Below are 21,544 nucleotides of genomic sequence, written 5' to 3' on the forward strand. Positions count from 1 at the left end.
GAGGACATGCTTCCATGTAGATGACGCTCGTTAAAAAAATAGTGCGTTAATTAAATTTGTGACTGAACTCCTTGAGGGAGAATTGTAGGTCTCCTGCTCTGTTTTACCCACATTCTGCCATATATTTCACGTTAGGGCATCTCGGATGATGACCCAGCACGTGCTGTTGTTCGTTTTAAGAACAATTTCACTGCAGATTTGACAAAACGCAAAAAAGGTACCAATGTGAGATTTCTAAAGATAGCTAGAGCACTCAACCCAAGGTTTAAGAATCTGAAGTGCCTTCCAAAATCTGAGAGGGACGAGGTGTGGAGCATGTTTTCAGAAGTCTTAAAAGAGCAACACTCCGATGCAGAAACTATAGAACCCGAACCACCAAAAAAGAAAATCAACCTTCTGCTGGTGGCATCTGACTCAGATAATGAAAATGAACATGTGTCTGTCTGCACTGCTTTGGATGGTTTTCGAGCAGAACCCGTCATCAGCATGGAAACACGTCCCCTGGAATGGTGGTTGAAGCATGCACATCTGGCATGTAAACATCTTACAACGCCAGCTACAACAGTGCCACGAGAATGCCTGTTCTCACTATCAGGTGACACTGTAAACAAGAAGCAGGCAGCATTATCTCCTGCAAATGTAAACAAACTTGTTTGTCTAAGTGATTGGCTGAACAAGAAGTAGGACTGAGTGGACTTGCAAGCGCTAAAATTTTAGATGGTTTTATTTTTGAATGCAGTATTTTTATACATAATTCTATATTTGCATATTCAACTTTCATGACAAAGAGATTGCATTACTGTACTTGCATTAGGTGAACTGAAAAATACTATTTCTTTTCTCTTTTTACAGTGCAAACACTTGTAATAATAAATATAAAGTGAGCATTGTACACTTTGTATTCTGTGTTGTAACTGAAATCAATATATTTGAAAATGTAGAAAATATCCAAAAATATTTAAATAAATGGTATTAGATTATTGTTTAACAGTGCGAATAATCGCGATTCATTTTTTAATCGCTTGATAGCCCTAGTTATTTTTGATCAGATCTTGAAAGCATCACCTTTATGTTTTGACTAAATAAGTTTACCTTGAATTAGCAGTTAGTTTAAGCAGTATATCATTACATACCTTCACTATTTGCTGTGCCTTTTCAGACAGTTTCACTTCATTATCTTCAACCTGCAGGCAAAACCAAATTGCATTTTCCATTTATATTCACAGTGAATGATCGATCTGATTTTAAACTTGCTTTAATAATTAAAATGCTGCTCAGTCATGGGAAACAAATGCCCTTTATACAGCTTTAGTAACAGCACTAGGTGACTAATGATATTCAAAGGTGGGGGTCCAGATTCTGTGCTTTAAGCAACCTTTGCACCTTTCCAATTCTGCGCTGCTGTGGGGGCCAAAACACGGCATAACTTTGACATCCAAGGGACTGCTCCAGTTAAAGCAGCCTCTAAAGGCCAAAGTGGCATAAAAGGGCTGGAGAAAGGAGAATCCTTCCTCAGATAATTTTTAGCAGACTCTCTCCCAGGGATCAGATCCTCAGTTGATGTAAATCAGCATGGCTCCACTGACTTCACAGGAACGACGCAAACTGAGGATCTGGCCTCAGACCTCCAATTTTGTAGGAGCAGTTCTACACTGACAACAAGTCACATTAGCTATCCAAGTGCTATAAAATGCCCAACAATTAATTCACTTCTCAAAAATCAGACCTGTCAGCTTGGATAAACCATACAGCAGTTACTTACATGTACATTTAAGATTGATGGAATGACTAAATACCTTCAGCATAAGCCATTTTCAGATTCTTTAAAAGGAATGTTACTTACCAATAAATGGAGTTAGAGTATTCACACATACTTTATATGTTTATATTTACCTATTTTTTCTTCTAGTGGAATGCATTTACAAAACTTACAGGGTATGAAATACTTAAGTTGCACTATACTAACCAGCCAAGAAACATATCTTGGGATAGCTGCAGTAAGAATGATGTAGCTGGTTTCTGTATTAATACTGCCATCTGTTGGAAAGCAAATGTCAAAAATAAAACAGAAGTATTATTCCTTCTGAACTATTTACATACCTTATCAAACCACCTTATTTTCCTATTAGTCTCCACTACCAGCTATGAGGATTTCAAGTTGCTATTAGTTTACTTATAAACTACTGATTCTCTGAAGGATCGATCGGTGTTCCTTACATGACAAGGTTCTCAGCCTTTTCAGTACTATCACCCATCCATCAGAAATCCTGCAGAGCACATTAACAGTCCTCATCCCCTCCAGGATTCTTATTTGCCTTTCCCTTTTTGCCAATGTCCCTCAACCCTTCAGCTGTTTATTTTCTCTCTCTGACTCCCACTACCGCCTGAGCTGAACATGTTTTACCTTTTCCCCCCTTTCTCCTCTTGTGGAGCTGGGAAAGCAAGGAAAAATGGAGCCCAGCTTTGGGAAAAAACAGTCCTGACCAAGATTAAACAGAACACTTCAGCATACGTAATATTGGTATTAGGGTTTTGTTGTTGTTGCTGTTTTGTTTTATTTTTTAAAAAAGAGTTAGCAATCCACAAGAATCAGATAAAACCCTCCTCACATTGCAAAAAAAAGATGATCCACTTGGTTAGAACCCAATGTCTTGAGCAAATTTTCTATCTTATGCTATAGGAATTCTTAACACAAATGACTGTTACCAAAGCCTTTGGCTTTTTTCACTCTGGCACTGTGGAAAATATCTAGTGGAGTTTGAAGTTGGTTGAAGGTTACCTACTATCCTGTATTTTAAATCAAGACTGTTCTAAAAAACAAACAGAAGTTGCATCCACTTCATTTTTAATTTTCATTTACTCGTTTCTAGCTTTGAAATAAATATTACAGGATGAGAAAACTATATATGAAATAATGAAAGGTATAGAGAAGGTAAATCTGGTGCTTCTATTTGTCCTTTTTTATAATACAAGAACAAGTGAATATTCAATAAGACTGAAAAGCTGAGAAGGCAACTATGCATGAGAGTCTCCTGTCTAGCAATCCCATGAAGCTGATAGTGGAAACAAACGAGTCCCTTAGAGTAGCTGCAGAGAAAAAATGAATGCAATCTTGTCCATTAAAATTAAACAACCGGATTCATTAGATTACTAGCAAATTAAAAATTTTAGTTCGGTCTTTACTTACTAAAATCTTCAAAATAGCAGTGATAATATACAAGAAGTTATTTTACTACTCCATTTAATTACATTATGAATTGATAAAAACAACATTAAGAGATAGTAATGTGCATGAAAGAGCTTGAAATAGTTACCTTTTTCCTTTATAAAGATCTGTGATGCCAGAAATGATTCTGAGAAGACAACAGATCCCAAGCATCCTCTTCCTCCTAGCAAATCTGGAATGTCATATATTGTCATAGCCGCCTGTAGCAAATGGGAAGGGAGGAGAGGTAGGAGCGCCTTTTATAATTTTTCAATTTTTATCTAAAACGTTGTTAGAATCAAAGTTCAAATTTCAGCTGCGTGAAATATTCTACTTCCACACAGAATTGGACATGGAGAAGCCAGTGATTTTAACAAATGTAACAAGAATGTGTGGCCTCAAATCATAATCTCTCAAATCTCACAGCTCAAACCTGAATTGTGTCTCAAACAGCTTCACTCTGCAAATGTAATCTTGGTACCCCTCCTCACTTCTAAAACATACTACCTAATTCTTAATCCCAGGTATAAACTAACCAGAACTAACCTAAAAACTATGTTAGATTACAGGGGAAATGAACAAGAACTGTTCAGTTCTATTAACAGAGTTCACATTTGTTTTACTGGAACATTTTAGTGAGATTATTGCTCAAGAGAAAACGTCTCTTTAGATTAAACTTAACTCTACTACCTTGTTTATCAAATAAAGCACCTACGAAAAAGGAACAATGAAATGTCTCATCCCATAAAACATTATACCAAGCCTCAACGCATGGACCCTATTTATGCAGGTATGGAAAAACAGAGGCATAAAAGCTGACAGCTAAGAGACTTTAGAACCAAGGGATGAACAAGGACTACATCAATTAAAGAGCAGCCAAATTAGTCACATGATAAAATACTAAACTGACTCTACCGGAAGCTGTTTTTTCCTAGTGTTATCAGTCTCATATCAAACTGTATAAAAATGAACTTAAAACCAAGAAAAATAATTAAATTAAAACTTCTATACCTAAGGTACAGAATAAGCACAAATAAGTTTCCAGTTTATGCATGTATCAATAAAAAGCATAACAACTGTTTGTGTTACCTTAGCTTGTGATTTCAATATTTTTTTAGCATTTGGGTTTCTTGAGTGATTTGTAAGCTTGTGTGTTGCTTCAAAATGTACTTAAATTTTAACTACAAGTTAACAGAGTTTTTGATTGGGAATTCTTTAAAATAAGATGAGCACCACACTTGTGAACTAGGTTGGAGTGGAAGGTTCACAGGGTCTGAGTTGTGGAACTCCTGCTATGTAAATACTTTAATTCTGAAGCCAGAGCTTCATAGCTTCTCTCTCAAATTCCCCACGTTTCTCCGGGAAAGCTCTCCAACCCATTGCTTGGGGAAAAAAGGAGGGAGGGGGAGCAGCTCAAGACAGCCAGCTGTGCAGGGGAAGCAGGTCAGACATAACTGTACACACTATAGCTGAATTTTCAGTTTTGCAGGAAGAGAGAAAAAACAGACCCAAGATTTAAGTTGCCACTGCTGGCATATGTTCACATTAAGTAAGGAATCTGGACTTCAGTGTTACTACTGCATCTTTTGAAAATCTTGGTTGTTACTGTTCTTTAATACTTAGATCATCAAGACAGAGGTTACTTGCCAGTTGTCTCTGTACATTCATGCTTGTGGGATCACACATCCTCGCAACTAACTAGTTCATCACCAGGATATGCAATCCCACCAGTGTGAATGTGCAGAGACTGAAGAAGAAATAAATTACTGCAAAGGCTCTCACCCAAAAATGGTCCTAAATGCCAAAAATATTTGCATTTTTTTAAAAACAAGATTCATGCTAAGTAATTTCCAACCTTTTTAAGGATTTGTGTATTAGACCTAGGTTCTCTTGTACCCTAACCTACACCTTTCTACTTTTTTGTTTTCTTCCAACCCTGTTCTTTTGTTTGTTCTACTTTCCTTATCTTGTTTTCTTTGCTCCATTTGTTTGCATTCAGATTTTAAAAGTCTACCCTTTTTTGCACTTACTCCCCAGTGTCTTCCGTTTGTAGTAGAGCTGGAGAGTGCAGGAATCATGCCCCATTTTCTTTCATCTCCAATGCTGAAAAAAGCCTCACTCCGGGAAACACTGATATGCAGATTTAAAGCCAGAAGAGACCACTGGATCATGTACTCTGACCATTGTATAACACAGGCCATTAAATTTCACCCAGTTACCTCTAATGAGGCCAATAACTTGTGTTTGGCTAAAGTATATCTTCAAGATGGGGTGCCTTTCTAGATTTTAAGGCACCAAAGATGAAGAATCCACCTCTTCCCTTGGTCATCTGTTCAATGGTCAGTAACCGTCACTGTTAAAAATGTATAACTTATTTCTAATTTTCATTAGTCTGGCTTTAATTTCCAGCCATTGGTTCTTGTTATAAAAGAGTATTTTAGCATTTAAATACTAGCACTAATAAAACAAGTTTCATGCATAGACCTGAAAACTCTTCAAAGAGATAAATATCATCCCTATTTATATATGGTGAAATTAAAACAAAGAACTTAAGTGTCTTGCCCAAGACCACACAAGTACAGCAAGGATAAGAACTCTGGTTCAGCCAATGGAATCAAATTCAGGTCTCTCAAGCCCAAGTTCTCTGCCCTATCTATTGGGCCAAGCTCCCAAACCACATCAGGAGCTAACCAGTTCTTGCATCCAAAAGCCATCTACCAAAGACGACAGAGATTTGCTGCTGTTTACTGAACTCAAAAATCTTACAAAAATAAGTCTATCTAATCCCTTACTATATCTTTTGAGATCTTAAGTGATTTTTTTTATAAAGAGATCTTTACATTTATATATAGCAGTTCACTGCAGTACAGATTATTATCACATTTAGAAATACTCATCATTGGAAGTTATTGCACAGCATGGAATAGTTCTACTTACGGTTTTAACTAAGTACAGGCTATCCTCATTATCCAATGGAATAATTCTAAAACAGAATAATATTTCAATATTTAAAGACTAGATAATTTAAATGAGAGTTTACAATACCAATCCAAAATAACTATTTCTATTTGAAAGAAGTGTTCTATACCTCCAGGGCATTTTAGTCACTCCGGTAAAATGCAGGTGAAATTTGGTTTTAGACAATATGGCAAAATGTAAGATGCCATAAGTTTGAGAAGAAAAAAAAACCAAAAAAACAAAAAAAACTTACGTCAAATAAATTTATTTTTAAATGAAAACTCCTAATGTGCGCCTGATGCTCCTATATATTAACAGAGATAATAAAGATGCTCTACCCAGCTGTTTCGTTTTTAAAGTGCTACTAAGATTCCATAAAAATATAAATACACACAGAAGGATAACAAGCCACTAAACTGCCTCTGTATACAAATGCTAAGGCATTTAATGGTTGCCCTCATTTGCTATAACAAACTTAAAGATCATAATGTCTTCTCTAATGTGTTTTGTGAAGGCTAAAAATACTTTGTTGCTGACCAGCATTAAAATTACTTATTTCTCATATGAAACATAAGATAATACTGACCTTCCATGATTATTCACAGCTTGAATCTGAAAAGCTATTTTGGAGCTGTGTACAAAAAAGAGAGAGAGTATCCAGTTAAACTGTTTTTTTTATTCCTAGAGGTCTGCTAATGACTATGGTTGTCTATACTTGCAGTGGCGTGTAGGGGATGTGTAGCTACGTGTGGAAGTGAAAGGCTCTGGCAGGGGGAAGCGATTGAGGAAAGGCTCCGGCAGCCTCTCTCTGTTCCTAGAGTCTTTCCTTGTGGTGGAAAAAGACTCCAGCAGGGGAGACGCTGCGCTGTTAAAAATAGCGGCATAGACATGGGAGGCACTGTTTGGGCATGTAGAGAGCTGTCTATACTCCCTAGGGTTCAGACATGGAGGGCGCTATGCTCTACTCTATTAAGCTGTGCCTTACCGTATACTGCTTTTTATACCTGTCCTAGCTGGGCATGCAGTGTCTGTACCCTACACACTGCTGTAAATGTAGATAATGCTTGAATCATATCATTTTTACATGCTAAACTACATGCAAAGAAACTGATCACAGTTTTAAGGCTAAAATAACTTTCAAGTGGCTAGGAGAATGTGGAGAGGAAGAAAAAATATTATTATTCTACCAATTCAATTTAAATCTTAAATTTAGTAATCAAATATAAAACAAGAAATATGTTTTAAGTGAAACTTTTCCCCAAAGAAAACAACCGAGTTAAGACAATATGAGCAGAAAAGCTAATAAATATCTAAATACCGTAATGCAGTTTTAAATTGTGTTAGATGAAAGGAATCAAGCATAGACATAAGAATTTCTTCTGCGGTTTCTTTTGCCTGCAAATAAATAAATAAATAGATACGCGTACAGAATTCCCATTAACAAGATGCGCATGCAGATGTTGAACAGAAACCATACCCCGGGCAGTAGAGGCACAATACCACAGTTGAGCCAGACTACTGAGTGCCCAGATTACTACCAAACGTCACTAGGTCAGACACCTCTTGTATGTGTAAAACTTTGAAACAGCACTAATTAAAATGGACATTTCAGAGACTCCTGCTGGAGGCCACCATCCCAATGAAAAGTAACTTGCTATTGATGTCAAATAACCCAGTTTAGGCAAAATTAAAGACTATATGAACTTTACTGTAATGTATATGCAAGCCAAAAAGGAAGATAGAAATGGTGTAATTTTATTCAGAAGGTATTCCTTAAAGCCAGATGTATGTACCATTCTGAAGACAATGCCAACAAGCTAATTGCTGCTACAAGATACAGGACAGGCATTTTAAATTACCTTGGTTGCATTGGAAGTTTCGGCATAGCATGCAATACCAGCAAGGACAGCCTCTACAACAGCAGCATATATCTGGGACAACAGCCTGCTGAAACGACAAATACAAACATAACATGAATTGCTATAGCCAAAGTTTTTCTTTTCTCATAACAATCCAGAAATCTTTTACAGCACAAGACCCACACAATGCCTTACTTTAAAAAGAACAGACACCTCTTAAAATCTCTAATATTGTGCCTAGTTGATTTATTTTCATGACATTTTATTTGCACTTCGGTGGATGAAAGTAAATTTTTTAAAGTTAAAAAAGTTGGATATTTTAAAATCAGATTTTTGATTTTGTTATTTAAATTATAAGTTCTTCTTTTTAAAAATAAGCCTGTTTACAATTAAATCTGAATTTAACACAAAATATGTTAAGGCCTAAACTTATTTTAATCTCTTAAAACATTGAAATAAAAAATAAATATGCTTAATCCATGAGCCTCTATCAAAAACTGAGTTAAACGCTGCTTTTCTACATAGAGAGAGAAAACTATAGAGATAAACCCCCAGCTTTTGAGGTCAAGCTTTATGAATATGGCACAATAGGACGTGTACTGTATTAAGGGCTTGACCCTGTGGGGGACCCAGAAACTGTGCTACTGGGTGCAAGAGACTGGCAAAGTCACCATAGTCACTGGGACCATGCCTCTGACTCCAGGAGACACCATCATGGATCTCATCAGGATCATCCACTGAGCCTACCCAGATGGTCTCATACTCCTATTTAATAGTTTCTCTCGACTTGAGCTCTGATAAATATTCATAATTTGAGAACTGAGTCTATGACTACACCCAACATTCACCATTTTCTAACATAGTAAAAATGTCCAATGAATAAGAACCTGAAAATATTAAGCTACATTATTGCCTATATAAATGTACAGAGTTAACATGTACCTCCCAGGTAGCAACAAGGTGTGTGTAAAGGCTCTATTTACTTGTAAATCAGCATGTTTTAATGGTTTTATCAACCAATGAGAATGCACCATTCTTTACAAAGTAACTGTAGTAGAAATGAAAAAGTTGATTAAAATTGATGATAATCGAGGCTTTCCACTTGGTGATTTAAATGAAATCCATCCCAATTTGTCCTAAAGGAAATACTTTCAAAAGCCCTCAGCACTAGCTTACCTCTGTTCCCACTGGAATCAGTAGAAGTTTACCATGGGGTCAAGTGGGAGCACTTTTAATGATATCACCGTGAGATCTCCAATAAAGAAAAATACCCATGGTCTCGAAGTAGGTCATGCAAGCAAGCCCTACATGCCCAAAGATCCTGGAAACACATTGGGCTGACCTATCTAAGGGAAGAACTGGCCTGTTATAGAAATGTTCACTAAAAAAAATAAAATAAATCAACCACCACACACAAATACCATCCCACCCATCCACCCCACTTTTTGGCTGTGCAATAGAAAACTCATCCCATATAAAGGCCTGGTTTAATTTCCTTCCAAAAAGGGGAATGGAAAGACTCCCACTGACATCGATGACAATTAGATCAGGCTCTAAATGAATTATACACCTTTCAATAGCTCTACATCTCCAGATTCTTTGAACAATTTGTGGGCCTGTCTAGGAATTCCCAGCCTTCAGTATGCCATATATCGAAAAAGTGGGAGAAAGAAAAGACTCTTCTGCTTACTGTCCAACCTGCAGTAGTAGCCTCACTAACTAGTGGTCTCCCAAATCCCAAACTTTGCTCAAGAGCACCTCAATTCCACTACCTGCATTCCTACAATTGCCAGATTATAAGGAGTGGGGTTAAGTCCCCTGGACACACTGAAAGTTACTCAGGAAGTAAAGAAGCAATCTTGTATGCTTCTTGAAACTCCCACGCATGGTTCACTCTGTGGTGTAAATTTTGGGGGGAAAAACCTTAAGTACCTCAATATATTTTTATTGAGAGACTGCAACATAAGACTGGTTCAACCAAACCCTGACCAAGCCATTGTAGCTGACATCCCACATAGACTTACAGCAACAGAGAAAGTAACTTTATCTGTTTGTTTATAGAAGAGTGTTGGTTGTTTTGTTTATTTGTATGGGTTCACAAAAATAGTGTGAACTTTCCATAATATGCTGGAAAAAACTAGGTGCACTGAAAACAAGTGAAAATAAGTTTCTGCATGTCTGAGAGATGAAATAATTCTGGCTCAGAACCTAGCCCCACTGGTACACAAACTCCCACAAATATTAGTGAAGCGCCCCTCAGAAATTGATCAGATTTCGAGTTGAACAGATGACGTGGTAACATTTTTCACTTGTTTTGCATTTTGTTACTTTAACTGGGTGTCAGGCTGTGGTATCCTGTTTGGAGGAGTAACGTTAATCCTACACTCGAAGGTTGCAGGAAAAGGATTGTGACCAAAGCCCCCAAAGTACCAAAGTATAAAGAAGTTATGCTTCTTAAATATCCCCAAACCTAGGACTAAGCTGGGCATCAGAAATAACCCTCCTCTTTGTCTTTTTAGTGATCAGTGTCAGAAGATTCTACATCAAAATTATTTTATTAGCAGAGCACCTGGGAGCCCCAATCTTGGGCCAGGAACCCCACTGTGCTAGGCACTGTACCAAAATACAACAAAAGACAGCTCCTGTCCCGAAGAGCTTCCAATCTAAGTATAAGACAAGAGACTACAGATGGATGCAAACAGATGGGGGAGTACAAGGAAGCAATGAGACTATACCAGCCAGCATAAGAGGCAGTGGTATTACCAGCCTAAGTATACAACCTGATCTCCAACATACAGAAATTCCAAACGAATCCCCAACATCTTTTATGTTTGAGACATTAAATTGATCCTTTCTTTCCACATAAGAAGGGAAAACTTGGGAGAAAGTTCTGATGCTCATCCCTGAGAGTTGTCTATTATTTCGCAAACATTTCACTTGAAATTGTTTCTCATTTATTGCCTAATTGGTAATGCTAACCTTTTTTGGCTCCCGAGCGCCACGTTATATCAGGGTAGAGGTGAACTATGTGATTACACTAAACATCGGAATATCTGTATACATTTTGGCACAGTATTTTCTCAAGCTATACATGTCATGAGACATATTTTAGTTTTTAATATTATATAGACAAAAGTCAAAAACACTGGATTATATAAAAGTGACAATGCAGATTTGCAGACTTGAAGCATTAAGGAATCAGAAGCACACAGAGTTGTGAACTACCAGTCCAGGTCCATTTGGCCACATAGCATTCTGTTGCAGAAATCCAACATTAATGTAGCAGATAGATCAAGCCTATTCCTCCGTTTGAATGGATGTATACAAACTTTCTATGTTTGCTGAACTTGATGGATACTAATGTAACTATTCTTCCCAGTTTCCCGGCTTAAACTGAGTTTAAGCCGGTATTTACCAACACCCTGTCCTAAACTAGCTTTCCCTGAGAAACCGCCAACTCTGCTACAATAAAAATATTCATAACAAGATTAGGAAATGCAAACACTACTTTTGGAAAGATAAACATCTGGTCAAACAGGGGTCTCCACACTAAAATAAAGACCAGAGTGCATCAGGTGATTGTACTGAGCACAGATGGAGAAGAGACTTGGCCAATGAGAGTGAATAACAACAGAGACTGCAGGCTGCCCATCGCAGATGGCTGAAGAAGATACTACACATTTAATGGAAAGACCAGCTAACAAATGTGAGAGTAAGAGAGTTGACAGAGCAGGACATGTTAGAAATATACTAAAAAAAGCAAGCTCAGGATGTTAGACATGTACACCAAATCGAACACTTCAAAGATTTATAGATTCCAAGGCCCAGAAGAGACAATTGTTATCACTTAGTCTGAACTCCTCCCACAGGCCAAAGAACTTCCTTAAAGTAACTCCTAGAGCAGAGCTTTTTAAAAAACACCCTATCTTGATTAAAAAAGTGGTCAGTGATGGAGAATCCGTCACAACCTTGGTAAACAGTTCCAACGGTTAACTACTTGTGCTGCTAAAAATGTATGCCTTATTCCAGCTTGAATCTGTCTAGTTCCAACTTCCAGCCATTGGATCATGTTAAATCTTTCTCTGCTAGATTGAAGAGCCCACCATTAAATATTTTCTCCCTGTGTAGGTACTTATAGACTAATCAGGTCACCCCTTAACCTTCTCTTTATTAAGCCAAATAGAGCTCCTCGAGTCTATCCCTATAAGGCATGTTTTCTAATTGTTTAATCATTCTTCTGGCTCTTCTCTGAACCCTCTCCAATTTATCAATATACTTATTGCATGGTGGACACGGTATTCCAGCAGTGGTTGCACCAATGCCAAATAAAAAAGTGATAAAATAACCTCTACTCCTCAAAATTCCACTTTTTATGCATCCAAGGATCACATTTGCTCTTTTGGCATTAGCATTGCACTGAGAGCTTTCCACCACGCCCACCACATCTTTTTCAGTCCTGCTTCCCAGGATGGAGCCCCCTATCCTGTAAGTATGGCTTACACTCTGTGTCCCAAGATGTATATATTTATATTTAGACATATTGAAGCACATATTGTGTGTTTGTGCCCAGGTTACCAAGCGATCCAGTTTACTGTCCTCTTCTTTATTTACCACTCCCCCATTTGTGTGTCACCTGCAAACTTTATCAGTGATGAGTATATGTTTTCTTGCAGCTCATTGATAAAAATATTAGAAAGCACAGGGCCAAGAACTGATCATCCCTTCAGGACCCCCCTAGAAACACACCCAATGGATGAAGATTCCCCATTTACAATTACATTTTGAGAGCGATCAGTTAGGGAGCTTTTAATCTATTTAATTTGTCGATGTTAATTTTATTAAAGACACAAGGTGGGTGAGTTAATATCTTCTATTGGACCAACTTCTGTTGGTGAGAGAGATATGGGGACCAACACCGGTACATCTACACTGCATGTTAATTTTATATCATTCTAGTTTTTTAATCTAAGTGGCATATGGTACCAAGTTAAAGCCTTACAATAGTGTTCGTATATTATCTCAAAACTTACCTTTTTTGAACCAAACTTGTAATCTCATCAAAAAAAAGATATCAAGTTAGTTTGACAGGATCTGTTTTCCTTAAACCCATGTTGATTGGCCTTAATTAAATTACCCCCCTTTAATACTGTATTAATCAAGTCTTATATCAGCTGCTCCACTACGTTGCCCAGGATCAATGCCAGACTGACAAGCCTGTAGTTACCCAGGTCATCCCATTTACCCTTTTTAAATATGACACAACATTGGCTTTCTTCCAGTCTTCTGCAACATACCTTGTGTTCCTGACTTACTGAAAACCAACTATTAATGGTCTAGTGTGATATTCAGGCAGCTTTTTTAAAACTCTCAGAAGCAAGTTATCCATGCCTGCTGATTTTAAAATGTCTAATTTTGGTAGCTTCTGTTTAACATCCTCCTGAGATACTAGTGTAATGAAAAGACTCATCTTATGATCTAGCTGCATCATCTGTTTTTTCCCCCCAAATACAAATAGGAAACATGGTAAGCAAGCCCTTAATTGAATATTTGACAGAGGAAACAGAAGGCAAGGAAGGCTAAGGAAGAACTGACAGAAGACAGTGACACAAGATACTGAATACACAACCTCCAGGGAGAATCACAATTAGCAAGCCAGTGCAGAAACTGGATTGTCTCATGTATCAGTAACACAGGAGGAACTAAGGTATAAGACCAAAAATTATTTTATTTAAAACATTGTTTTGGTGCTGCAGTGAAGTGATATATTAAGTAACTGTCCCTATACTCCACATCAGTTTCCAGATTTCTCATTTTTTAAGCACCTAGTTAAAGCCTCCCCTAGATATACACACAGCTGCATTAAAAAACAAAACAGAACAAAACTGCACTGTAATTATCAGCAGCCATCCCATCTAAATAGGAGTTTGGGATCTACTGTCATGAAGTGGAATTGGAAGGGTAAGTAGGGGGGAAGTAAAAATGGATAGCTTACACTTGTTTAGTTTTCTCGTGCATCTCATTGTCATTTCCTGTATGAAAATGAAATATTTCAAGTTAGTTTTAAATACTATTACATGAGGTTATGCAACATATTTCATGGAAAAGGTATCTACTTTAAAAAAAGCAGAATTATGAATTCAAAAGTCTAAACAATTGGTATTTACATTTTACTTGCAGAGTAATCTTTACTTCTTGTTTTATATAAATTGATGTATAAACTGTGGCTGGTAATTTTGTTTAGGATCTTGCTTTGATAGGTAGGTTTTATTAACCCTCCCCCCCCAAAAAAAAAACAGAGCAAATTTCTGGCTACAACTTGTACCAGTATGTGCAGTACCATGGTAACGTGCCCGCGCCCCCCGATCAGGGCAGGTGAAGAATCCGTGCCACCATTCCTCACAGCTGCCCACCCACCCTTACTGTCAGAGCCCTGCGTGGATACAAAATTTGTATCCACGTCGGCGCTGGTATCCGCAGAAATGGCCCATGGATATAAAGGAGATACCCAAGGATTTGCAGGGCTCTAGTATTCCTTTAAGCCCTCCATTGGTCAAAGACAAAAGGGATGGCGTTTCCTTTATAAATCATGAAAAGTATCAAAAATATAGTTGCACACCTGAGAAGTAGCAAAATACTATGAACAAACATATTTACTCTGTTTGAGAAGTTTGTAAAAAATTACATTTTAACTGCTTCTGTCACAGTGTAACATTACTGGCAAGGCTACATAGAGGCTAGCGCAAAAAGGCAGAAAGAAAGTAACGTATCAAAGGTTTTCATTTCTTTTACTCGCATGTGCACCAGTGTGCGCTAGGTCATGCTCACAAACAAAGAAGAGTAGGAACAGAAGAGCGTCACTAATTTTAAAATTACAAAAAAGGATGTCAGAGGGGAGAGAAGAAAGGACAGTGTAGTAGTATACTCAATCCACACTTTCTACAAACATTACACTAGGAAAACAGGCTTTATCTGAAAAGATTTCTCAAGTATGAACTAACACAGATCCTAACACAAGGAAGAAAGGAGAGCAGCAGAATACAGACCCTGGACTTGAGAAAAGCAGACTGACTCCCTCAGAGAACTGATGTGCAAGATCCCCTGGGAGAATAACATGAGGGCGAAAGGAGTCCAGGAGAGCTGGCTGTATTTTAAAGAATCCTTATTGAGGTTACAGGGACAAACCATCCCGATGTGTAGAAAGAATAGTAAATATGGCAGGCGACCAGCTTGGCTTAACAGTGAAATCCTTGCTGATCTTAAATACAAAAAAGAAGCTTACAAGAAGTGGAAGATTGGACAAATGACCAGGGAGGAGTATAAAAATATTGCTCGGGCTTGCAGGAGTGAAATCAGGAAGATCAAATCACACCTGGAGTTGCAGCTAGCAAGAGATGTTAAGAGTAACAAGAAGGGTTTCTTCAGGTATGTTAACAACAAGAAGAAAGTCAAGGAAAGTGTGGGCCCCTTACTGAATGAGGGAGGCAACCTCGTGACAGAGGATGTGGAAAAAGCTAATGCACTCAATACTTTTTTTGCCTCGGTCTTCACAAACAAGGTCAGCTCCCAGACTACTGCACTGGACAGCACAGCATGGGGAGGAGGTGAACAGCCCTCTGTGGAGAAAGAAGTGGTTCGGGACTATTTAGAAAAGCTGGAGAAGCACAAGTCTATGGGGTCGGATGCGTTGCATCCGAGAGTGCTAAAGGAGTTGGCGGATGTGATTGCAGAGCCATTGGCCACTATCTTTGAAAACTCATGGCGATCGGGGGAGGTCCCAGATGACTGGAAAAATCATGGAGCAGGTCCTCAAGTAATCAATTCTGAAGCACTCAGAGGAGAGGAAGGTGATCAGGAACAGTAAGCATGGATTCACCAAGGGAAAGTCATGCCTGACTAATCTAATTGCCTTCTATGACGAGATAACTGGCTCTGTGGATGAAGGGAAACCAGTGGACGTGTTGTTCCTTGACTTTAGCAAAGCTTTTGACACGGTCTCCCACAGTATTCTTGCCAGCAAGTTAAAGAAGTATGGGCTGGATGAATGGACTATAAAGTGGATAGAAAGCTGGCTAGATTGTCGGGCTCAACGGGTAGTGATCAATGGTTCCATGTCTAGTTGGTAGCCGGTATCAAGTGGAGTGCCCCAAGGGTCAGTCCTGGGGCCGGTTTTGTTCAATATCTTCATAAGTGATCTGGAGGATGGTGTGGATTGCACCCTCAGCAAGTTTGCGGATGACACTACACTGGGAGGAGTGGTAGATACGCTGGAGGGTAGGGATAGGATACAGAGGGACCTAGACAAATTGGAGGATTGGGCCAAAAGAAATCTGATGAGGTTCAATAAGGACAAGTGCAGAGTCCTGCACTTACGACGGAAGAATCCCATGCACCGCTACAGACTCGGGACCGAACGGCTCGGCAGCAATTCTGCAGAAAAGGACCGAGGGGTTACAGTGGACGAGAAGCTGGATATGAGTCAACCGTGTGCCCTTGTTCCAAGAAGGCCAATGGCATTTTGGGATGTATAAGTACGGGCATTGCCAGCAGATCGAGGTACATGATCGTTCCCCGCTATTCGACGTTGGTGAGGCCTCATCTGGAGTACCATGTCCAGTTTTGGGCCCCACACTACAAGAAGGATGCGGAAAAATTGGAAAGAGTCCAGCGGAGGGCAACAAAAATGATTAGGGGACTGGAACATATGACTTATGAGGAGAAGCTGAGGGAACTGGGGATGTTTAGTCTGCAGAAGAGAAGAATGAGGGGGGATTTGATAGCTGCTTTCAACTACCTGAAAGGGGGTTCCAAAGAGGATGGCTCTAGACTGTTCTCAGTGGTAGCAGATGACAGGACAAGGAGTAATGGTCTCAAGTTGCAGTGGGGGAGATTTAGGTTGGATATTAGGAAAAACTTTTTCACTAGGAGGGTGGTGAAACACTGGAATGCGTTACCTAGGGAGGTGGTGGAATCTCCTTCCCTAGAAGTTTTTAAGGTCAGGCTTGACAAAGCCCTGGCTGGGATGATTTAGTCAGGGATCCGTCCTGCTTTGAGCAGGGGGTTGGAGTAGATGACCTCCTGAGGTCCCTTCCAACCCTGATATTCTATGATTCTATGAACTATAATAAAATCAATTCTAAATAACAAAGGTGAATGTTTATGGCAGGTGTGATGTATGTATATTGCTGCTGACTATAAAAAAGAAATATAAAACATGATTTCATTAATGGCCTCTCAAGCATTTTTGATTTAAGAGATCCTTGGACATTATTTAATGCGAGTCATTTTACATACAGATGCACACCAACCATTAACACATTTAAATGTTAATCTACCGAAATTACCTTATGCTATGATTTATATTGGGGAGGCTGCTTGATCTTATATTACCGCTTTGAAGCATACAACTTCAGTGAGAAGAAAGGATGTAAACCTTCTTTTGACAAATGAATTTCCTCTCTGTCCTCACTTAATTTGTGAGCATAAGGTAAGGGGGGGGGGGGGGAGGCAATACAGATGAGACAGCATAGGGAAGACCTTTTTTTTGCAAATACATTTGGCAAAATCTGAAGTTATTTGATCTTGAATAAGATGCAAGCTTTTTTATTTTTACGGGCTTTTTTTAGTTAATAACACCAACTACTGAATTGTATCATAAGTGACTGATTAATAGCCTATCTACATAAGATTCCAAAATTGTCATGTTGAAGCCTAGAATGTCCGTTGAGTCAGTGTGAAACAATGCAAACAGCCTCAAGCATAACTGAGAGCACTTTTTTATTTATTTTTTATTTTTTTTATTTTATTTTCAGAACATCAGCAGGTTCAGTCATCACTGGGATTTGCAGTCTGTCTCCACCCAATTAAGTTCTCAGCCATTTTGACTTATGAATTACTTCTGTGCAATGTACACCTACAGTTAGGCATGTACCTATGCCATGCCAATGATCACCACATCTTTGTGGTATCAGAGGTAACGCACCCAATCACCACTGCCAGAGCCATGACACAGCATGGGCTTTCAGCTACTAGTTTTACTATTAAGTCATTTGCTTCTCATTGGAATAACCTTGGTTAAATGGTCTTCTTGAGCTACTGCAGGCAAAGTTCCTCTAGGGAACACTGGCTGTATGGTAAGTTGATCTGGTTGAAAATTACATGCAGGTGTAACATTTAATATTAAGATCTTCGATTATTGTTATTTATTAGGCAGCTATAAATGTTTCATTACAAGAATCTTTTTTTAAGCAAATGCACTGGAATTTGTGTGTTGATGGTTTGTTTTTTTAAAAGAGTATTTTAACAGGCTAATTATTAAGAGATGAAATTAGATTAAAACTTAATTGCACATAATAGACTGGTATTTGACAAAATCTATTTAATATAATCTTATAGCTTGGAACAAATGTTTTTATTACAATGATAATATTGTTGCAACCATTGCTTGGGTAGACTATTCAGACAACACAAGACAGAGACAAAGGACTAAAAAGACCAGGACAAACTCTTCTCTCTCATCTTCCCTGTAAAATCATCTTCTTTCAACAAAAGAAGAGTTGCGATGTTGCTATGTAATTACCGCCTTGAATTGTTGGCTTTTGATTTCCTATAAACTTCTGTAACAGGCAAGTTAACACTTTCCTGTAACTTGTAAAGCACTACTGCAGTCAAAATTATGTCCTTTACAAACTTCCTACAGTAACTAAAGCAAGCACGTCTCATAATATTTTGAAATTTACTAGGCGTGCAACTGATTATTTTTAATATTTGCTAATAGCTTGGAACAGATATTTGAGACGACTGCACTCACAATTTATGATTAAGATTTATGTACTCCCCAAAGCATTATTTTTTACATTTATCACTGTATTTTATAAACCATGCTCCAGGTGCTGGAGGATATTTAAAAATTCATCTGGCCCCTATTGCCAAAATATCTGGGCTCCATATAAATTCTGAAAATTTTAATATTGGGAAACTTGAATCTTCCCGCTTGAAATCAATGGGAGTTTTGCAAACTTCAAAGGGAACACCATCAGGACCTATTTGTATATATATTTTTAAATGCTATGGGGATCAAGATGATAAGGCAATGAATATCACATAAATCTGTAAAAATATAAGTACATAATACTCCAACATGGTACAATTTAATGAAGCAATCATTAAAAGTCATATGTCAACAGTTACCAAATGGAGGTAGCTGAGATACTGCAGTTATGTTCCTATGCTTAAACCAGGAAGTAACTTGTACCTCAGGTATGGCAGGTAATTTTTTGACATTATAGTGGTGTCAATCATATAGCACATTTCAACTTGAACTTCATATTTATTTTCTTTAATGGATTTAAACTCACACTCAACATTAACCAAATTAAATATGTGACTTTGAACTGCAGTAGCTAAGACACAAGGCCCCCATTGACTTGAATGGGGTGGATTTTACCTTAAAAGCAGAACATTTCCACCAGGCTCACTCAATTCTACTCTCACCATGCATCCCCAGTCTTTGAAAGATTTCCCCTCCCCTACTTCTTGTGACTTTTTTCAAGGTATTTTCAAACTAAATAGAGTTTAAGCTCTAATTATGCCTTATTTCCAAACATCTACTTTTGGAGAATTCCTTGAAAACTTCTGACAGATTTTAGTGAAAGGTGAAGGTGGAGGGACATGGTCAAGATAACCATGTCAGGCTGGATTCTTTGCATGGGCTACTGCTCTACAGATTATCTACAGCTGTGGGAATCAAACAGTATATGCTTTCAATCTCTCTACAAGCAAAACACCAGCTGCTAAATTATTACAAATAATCAGATGGCTATGTTCCTTAAATACTCTGAGATAATGTTGAGAGACTTACCCAGGTAAGGAATGTGAGTTGTTCCAAAAATATAGGTCCTTGAACAAGCCAGAGGTCCCTTGGGAGATACACACTGCACAGCCTAGTTGTCAGTATTAATAAGATGTAAGTGGGTCTTAAAGTCAATAAATAATGGTATAAACATTAACTATAAATAGATGTTTATAATTAATTAAATTATAATTAACTAATTAAAATCTGCCTTAATTTTCTTGCTACTGAAAGTGCAGGAACCAGGACCAGTTGTATTAAAAAAGTTATCTAAGCCTTTTAAAGGTATATTTCAATATTTGACTTGATATGTGTGGTTCAAAAAGGCCTTGAAAACAAAAGGAGTTCTGAATTCCCCATGTGAATTAAGAAAGTGTTTTCAGGTTTGTATATAAATTATTCCTTTTCATTAATGTGCCTCAAGTTCTGCTAAGCATCCATGTCCTTTACCTGTTATTTAATGCTATTTTCAGTGCATCCTACTAGCTAACAGAGCAGAGCAATGTCATGTTAGGTGTACCACCACCTTTAGACCTCTGAGACTCACTGACATGATGTCGTAAACACCATATCAGAAAGCAATCACAACTGGCTCTGACAGACGACAGGTGGTCCTAACAGGAAACCCACCCACGTATGTGAAAATAAAAATAGTATGACTGGTATCCATGTGGGAATAATATGGGAGAGGGTAGGAAACAGAGAATGAAGTTTAATTACACTGTAACATTAAATAATCTTTTCTTGTTTACCTAACCAGTGGGATAGGCCAACCCCATGCTCATCCATAAGGCAGTGACTCATTCAATATTGCTCTAGCCCATGTGGAGTCATAAAATTATTACCAGGCCATTGCTCCCTAATTACCTGTACCTAATAAACTATATTCTACGTCTTTTGCAGTAGCAGCTGTGCAACAGAACACCCTTCTGACTTACAGACACTCTCAAAGCCTTCCTCAACTGGCTACTAGGGAGAACTAAACAACAATGCAACCTGCACACTCCTCCTTCGCTTCTAGTTACCTTCTTGATGCACCCAGCCCAGCCAGCCTGAGGATCTGTATTCCCTGGGGTTGCTTCCCAAAATGCATTCCCTGCATGGGAGCGCAATAAGCCATCGAGTTCATGATATGTTTTAAATTCAACTTTTACTTGAAAATGGAAACAAGTAAATTTTTAAAAAGTTCATCTTAGTAACAATTTTTAACAGTTGAAAGCTATTCAGGGATTTTGTGGTTTGTCTCCAAACCTCATTACATTTTTAAACAACCAGACAATGGTTTTAATGAGTTAACAAGTTACTAAAAAAATTACTACAAGTGTTAATACTGTATATTTTTAGAAATGTTAACCAAGAGTTTTATGATTCAAGCATAACTCAGATTTCAGTTACTGAAGAAAAAAGTTAATAAATTATGCAGCTTTAGAGAGTATTTTTATTTGCAGCCTAGAGTCAGTCAGAATACAGACCAGGGATATTATACCCTATCTTTTCAACTATGCACAGTCCTTAGAAAGTTGTCTTCTTTCATATTGGGCCCAATCATGTGCACCCCATAGAGTGGAACACCCATTTAAGTCAATGGGAGTTTGGCTTCCAAGAGGGGCTGTAGGATTGGTCCCATAGCAACTACAATTTCCTATTTCCTGCCTTTTCATTAAAGGTCTGACT

General features: G+C 38.1%; 1 protein-coding gene across 2 annotated transcripts in view; it reads right to left on the reverse strand.

Moving 5' to 3' along the window:
* DNAAF9 (dynein axonemal assembly factor 9) overlaps nt 1-21,544 on the reverse strand; it is a 134,370-nt gene that overhangs the window by 57,602 nt on the left and 55,224 nt on the right. The window contains exons 11-19 of one of the 2 annotated variants that reach the window (XM_084626795.1): nt 19,880-19,961; nt 14,015-14,051; nt 8,023-8,107; nt 7,482-7,558; nt 6,750-6,794; nt 6,143-6,188; nt 3,315-3,426; nt 1,967-2,037; nt 1,134-1,184 (exon numbers count right to left, since the gene is read on the reverse strand). In XM_084626795.1, the coding sequence (XP_084482921.1) occupies nt 1,134-1,184; nt 1,967-2,037; nt 3,315-3,426; nt 6,143-6,188; nt 6,750-6,794; nt 7,482-7,558; nt 8,023-8,107; nt 14,015-14,051; nt 19,880-19,961 (606 nt within the window). Of the gene's footprint in view, nt 1-1,133; nt 1,185-1,966; nt 2,038-3,314; nt 3,427-6,142; nt 6,189-6,749; nt 6,795-7,481; nt 7,559-8,022; nt 8,111-14,014; nt 14,052-19,879; nt 19,962-21,544 lie in introns of both variants that reach the window. The other variant, XM_084626794.1, reaches the window with a different exon arrangement.

Source organism: Lepidochelys olivacea (genome assembly GCF_965140295.1).
Source record: "Lepidochelys olivacea isolate rLepOli2 genome assembly, chromosome: 4".
NCBI classification, from domain to species: domain Eukaryota; kingdom Metazoa; phylum Chordata; order Testudines; family Cheloniidae; genus Lepidochelys; species Lepidochelys olivacea.